This window comes from Cynoglossus semilaevis, chromosome 19 (assembly GCF_000523025.1).
Source record: "Cynoglossus semilaevis isolate Cse_v1.0 chromosome 19, Cse_v1.0, whole genome shotgun sequence".
Classification (NCBI taxonomy): Eukaryota; Metazoa; Chordata; class Actinopteri; order Pleuronectiformes; family Cynoglossidae; genus Cynoglossus; species Cynoglossus semilaevis.
Window position 1 is genome coordinate 15,797,811 of NC_024325.1, and position 5,388 is coordinate 15,803,198.

Here is a 5,388-nt window from a genome sequence, read left to right on the forward strand (position 1 = left end):
GTCATTAGTTCCAACAGCAGACAGCTGGTCTGGACACAGAAGAAATAATTATCTTCTGCTAACTTTTAATGGCCTCCATGTCAGGTGGAGAATTAATGGAGTAAACAAAGACTCTCTCCTGTGGAGCACTAATGGGACTTACATGCACTTATACCATCACTGTATGCACTTATTGTTCCTAAGGTTCCGTTGGTGGGTGAGGGTCTGTCTGTTGGTTCATTAGTTCTATGATTTAACACGGTCTGTCCAGAGATCCTATTTAGGGAATTGGACCTGCGTCCGTCCTGCTGTAGCCTCGGCAGTGCTGTTTTTACTCCTAATGGACAATCCGTCTGTCAATCATGTACGTCGTCCTGTCATGTCCACCGTCACTGACGCTGACCACGAGCTACGACTACTGAATCACAGACAGTTAGGCGTTGGTCATCTTCCTACACACCTGGGTGTCGTGTTGTAAAGTCAGCTGATGACTCAGTGATAATGTCTGCCGTGACCGAGGACGACTTTATCGACTGGTCATTTTCTCTGTCATTTTCTCATTATCATCGAACCATCGTGAAAAACCTGCGTCATCGACGACCACTCTGTCAAAGTCGTGGACTGTTACCAACACTTTGGCATCATCGCTCACCGCAAGTCCAGCTTTTAATTCTCATGTCGATGGAGTCTGCAGAAAAAAAAAGATTCCACCAGTGCATGTTTTTTTTTTTCTTCTTGCAACCTCTGTGGATTTTACTGTTGACCAGACTTTTATGAGAAGGATTTTCACCTGTTTTACTGAGTCAGGGATTCTGTTCTCTGCAGCTGCAGGTCTGTCTGTGTCTGCAAGTCTGTCTGTGACTGTAACTCTGTCTGCAGGTCCATCTGCGACTGCAGGTTTGTCTGTGTCTGCAGGTCCGTCTGCGGCTGCAGGTTTGCAAGTTAAGTTAAGTTTGAATGGTTCCATAATAGCGGTTAGCACGCCTGGGTGCTAAGCGAGTGCTGGGTTTGATTCCCAGAGAAACCAGTGAATAGTAATGTTTTTAAACCTGAACTAAACTGTTGTCTGGTCAAGTTACAGTTTAGCGTTGGGTTCGAGGGCGTTCACAGCAGGTACAGCAGAGAACCACGTGACCACTGAGACGTGGTGCAGCCCGGTGATGAAGCGGTCGAGTCTCCGAGCCTGTTGTCAAAGGGACAGATAAGCCACAGCAGCGCTGGCTGATTAACAAACGAGACAGACAAAAACTATGCCTCCGGTGTTGCCCCTGGCAACCGGTGCAGGCCATATGCTGTACAGACTTGTTTTGCCGCTGCTGCACTGGCCATTAGTGACACTTTTTAGGGAGAGCAGCAGGAAAAAAAAGCTGCTGGAATAATCCAATCCAATCAGAGGTTTGTGAGCAATTCCCAGGGAAGCGAGCGGCGTAAAGGGAGATATCTGGGTTCCATCTTGTGCAATGTTCCCTTTTTTTTTTTCTTCAAACAACCCATTAAATGGAAACTAAATTGACTGAGGAAAACGACAGCAATTCAATCAACCTGATTAGCAGGAAAACAGGTCATTAAAACTGGACTCTGGGTTATCGAGCTCCACTGTCTAAGTAAAGGAAACAGATGGTTTGTGGGTCACAGCCGTATGGATTATTGATCATTTGACGTTGGATGCGTGCCCTGTGTTTACATGCATGTTTATAAAGACGTCCAACAGTTCCCACAACTATACAAACACACGTTTGTTAAAACACTTTTTTTTCTACACTGTGACTCCGGCCTGGTGTTTGCAGCGTTTTATTATTTTTATTTTTATTTTTTTTTATTTTTTTTTTGCATACAATGCTACACTGCAATATCATTTGGTGGAAATGAAAGGCTCCTGAGAGCTGTGTGTCCTGAGGGTGATTTCAGCCGGGCTGCATTAGGAGGCAGTTCTTTTTTTTTTTTTTTTATTAATCTGTGGATGAAGAGCAGAAGGCCGGGGCAGAATCTGCATTAAACATATAAGCCCGCGGCACACGCTTACGGTCTGTGACGGCGTGATAACATTATGGCCGCTTTCTGTGGATTATCTGAGCGTTTTCACGTCCATCAGAGTAAGCGATTTTAAGAGTAAATGTCAGGGATTTTTATTTTATTTTATGGTGTCGGTAAAATCGGCTGCTGACTGATGTGCTTTCATCTGTGCTAATGGAAGATACGGAGGCAGGACTGCATTACACGGAGCATGTTGGCAGTGATAATTCAAGCTAACCTCTCATTCACCTCGCATGTCAACAAACAGAATAGAGAAATCACGACGACGGAGGCAGCGTGATGAGAGCAGGACGATGGAGTTGGCAGCGGCCGATCGTGTTTATCTAGATAATCGACTGCCTGAGAAATGTTTCCGCGGGTCAGAAAGGTCCGAGTTATCAGAGGTTCCTCTGAGTCAGCTCTACAGCTGTACGCTCACAAGGCCAGCACGTGACTTTCAAGGTAGCGCTAGGTGAGACAGAAAGACTTTTTTTAGCGTAAAATCACCGATTAAAAAAACCATTAAATGTGCAGAGTAAGAACACAGCGCCTCTTGTGGTAGAGTTCAGGGTGAAAACAACAGTATCCACGCAAACTTTTACCTAAATTCCCCAAATACTGACACAGAAAAAAAAATAATTCTGAAGACTAAACAACGTGAGTTTTAAGTTAATGGCAACAAAAGTCTGTGTTTGATTTGATAAATTGGTCTCCAACTTGGCTCTAATATAAAAACTGTGTCTTAGACAAATGAGAATCTAGTTCAAAAAGTTCTAAGACGGTGTAATCGTCTTGACTAAAACATGAGATGTCTTTATGACAGCTTGGACAAGTTTTATCATGATATCTGTAAAATAAGTCCAAAAAAATTCAACAAAAAAAAAGTTCAAAATCAAAGGAAACAATTGATTAATTTTCTTTTTCCATCATTGAAAAAAAAAAAGGATCCTTAGACTGGAACAAACCGTAGATTGTGACCTGGAGTCAAAGAAATCCTCCAGGATTTTACACAGTAACAATTCTCAAATGGAAACAGAAGAAGAGATGAAACTAAAATGAAGGATATGTTAAAAAAAGAAAGAAAAAGTCTCTGAAAAATAATCTTCAATTTGTCATGACCTATCAAAGATGTTATCAAAGATAACCTAAAGTCTAGGTGAAGGTTGAAGATGAGGCGATCAGCTGCAGTACATACCACCTATACATGCTTTAATATATATGTATTTTCTCCAGATGCCTTCTGCCTGTAGTGAGGACAGAACTCTGCCGTACTGGAGACAAGACAACATTCTGCACCGCAGTGTTTCCCAACAGGCAGAGAGTTAACAGAGAGAGAGGAAAGGCCTGATGGTTGGTGCAGAGATCAGACGGACTCTTCATCCTAATTCATGCCACGGTTTCAGCCTCGAGCTTCTTTGAATTAAACGCTGACATTATTCTGACATTAAGGTAACACCGAGGTCACACCTGCATTCAAATGACATGTGAAGCGTAAAATAATTGGCTAGCCGCTAGCGGTGCTGCTGAAAGACTGACGACGACATACCCATAATGCAACTGGCCAACCCATAACTAGTGAATGTGATGAGTTTTAATTGTAGCTTCATGTGTGAGTCAGTAAAAAAAAAATCAGATTTGACGAAATGTTCCTCTTTCTGCAGTCTGAACTTTAACCCCTAGATGTCCCTACATCCCAAAACCCACCGCTCCTCAGCCCCTGGTTGGACCCTCACCCACCTGTACTTCATGTTGGTGTGGCGCCCAATGGCCTCCTTCATGTGGGCGTGACCCTGGGTCTGCCGGGACCCCGGACCCTCCCTGACCTTGACCGAGCCTTGGGAGATGTAGTTGCCATTATTCCCTTGTCCACCTCCGCCTCCCCCGCCGCCTCCTCCGCCGCCGCCACCACCTCCTCCGCCTCCTCCTCCACCGCCGCCGCCGCCACTACCGCCACCACCACCAACTCCGCCGCTGCTGCCCCCAGGAGGTATTACGGCGCGAAGGCCACAAAGTCGGTCCTCGCTGCGACTCTTGAGGTTGTGCTCGGTGCAGGCGAAGGACACCTGCATCTTCACCCCGTCTTCCTCTCACTCTTATTTTGGAGCGTCGGAGCGTGGGGGTGGGTGGGGAACCCTTTTGTCACCGACCGTGATCTCTGCAGATTTTTTGGTGCCGCACGCCAGCGTTTCCCCCCCGTGGAGCGTTGGTGCCAGAGCAGAGATGTTCATAGAACAGAGCGAGGGTTTCAGACGGGGCAGGTCAGAGATCTGGGCAGCAGTTCAGCCTTTAACATGTCACACACAGAGTCTCCGTCTGTTCCGTCTGCTGGTCCAAACCTGGCAAAGGTTCACGCACACACGGTGCGTCCACACTGCCCTCCAAGAACCATCGGGGAAGCCTGTAATGCTCACAGCAAGTCCTCCTCAGAAGATTTTTAGGGATGTGGCAGAGGGGTCTTTTTTTTTATTATTATTTTTGGGAAGCCCCAACAACACTGCCACGGTGCAACAGAAACCTCCCTGCAGGGGGGGCGACAGTCTCCCACATGTACATGCACGGGCTCCTGTATGGCTTATGTTGGGTGGTGCACGGCACTCGCCCAGCTTGCTGTCTCCAGTTCAGCTGGTTGTAGTTGTGTCGGACTCGGGCTGAGGAGCGTGTGCCGCAGCAATGGCACAGTCGCAGCTACAGGCATCCTCGCACTTTGCGTCAGAATAAGGCATTGTCGCGCAGCGGGTGAGCACACGGGGGGGTGAGGGGGGAGAATGGGGAACACTGTTGAGAATTTACATCGCCTCGGAGGACTTGGCGTGATGCGAATTCCCGGTCATTGATGCATCATCGCGCAGCATCAGCATCACGCAGCATCCGATAGATGCGAGAGAGAGAGAGACAGAGAGACAGAGAGATACTATGAGGCGGAGAGAAGGAGCAGCAATGGATGCAAAAACACACAGTTTATATTAATGTCAGCTCTCCCTCTGCTTCATCCACATACCGGCAGCAGCAGTAGCAGCAGCAGTAGCAGCAGCAGCAGCAGTGCAGTTCCCCCGTCTATTCACCAATCCTCAGGGTGCGCGGATGGGGGGGTGGGGTGGGGGGGAAATGCCGGCACATTGGCCAAAAAAATCAGACATCATTTCTCCTGCTCCCGGGTGACGGTGGTGATGGTGATGACACCGATCTGAGCTCCTGCTTCTGCAGCCTGTCACCACCAGGGTCGGACTTTTTGCCGCTTCTTTTGGATTCTTTTCTCCGGTTTTGCCCAGAGACTCCAAAATGTTCACGACGCACAGGCAGTGTGGGGGATGCTCTCTCTCTCCCCTCGCTCTCTCCCCTCTCGCTCTCTCGCTCTCATATCTCTCTCCCCTCTCTATCTCTCTACCTCCCTCTCTC

General features: G+C 47.6%; 1 protein-coding gene across 1 annotated transcript in view; it reads right to left on the reverse strand.

Moving 5' to 3' along the window:
• LOC103395566 (voltage-gated potassium channel subunit beta-3) overlaps window positions 1-5,342 on the reverse strand; it is a 20,428-nt gene extending 15,086 nt beyond the window's left edge. The window contains exon 1 of the mRNA XM_008333315.3: window positions 3,730-5,342. Coding sequence (XP_008331537.1) covers window positions 3,730-4,061 — 332 coding nt within the window. The 5' untranslated portion in view covers window positions 4,062-5,342. The remainder of the gene's footprint in view (window positions 1-3,729) is intronic.
• Between the last annotated feature and the right edge of the window lie 46 nt (window positions 5,343-5,388).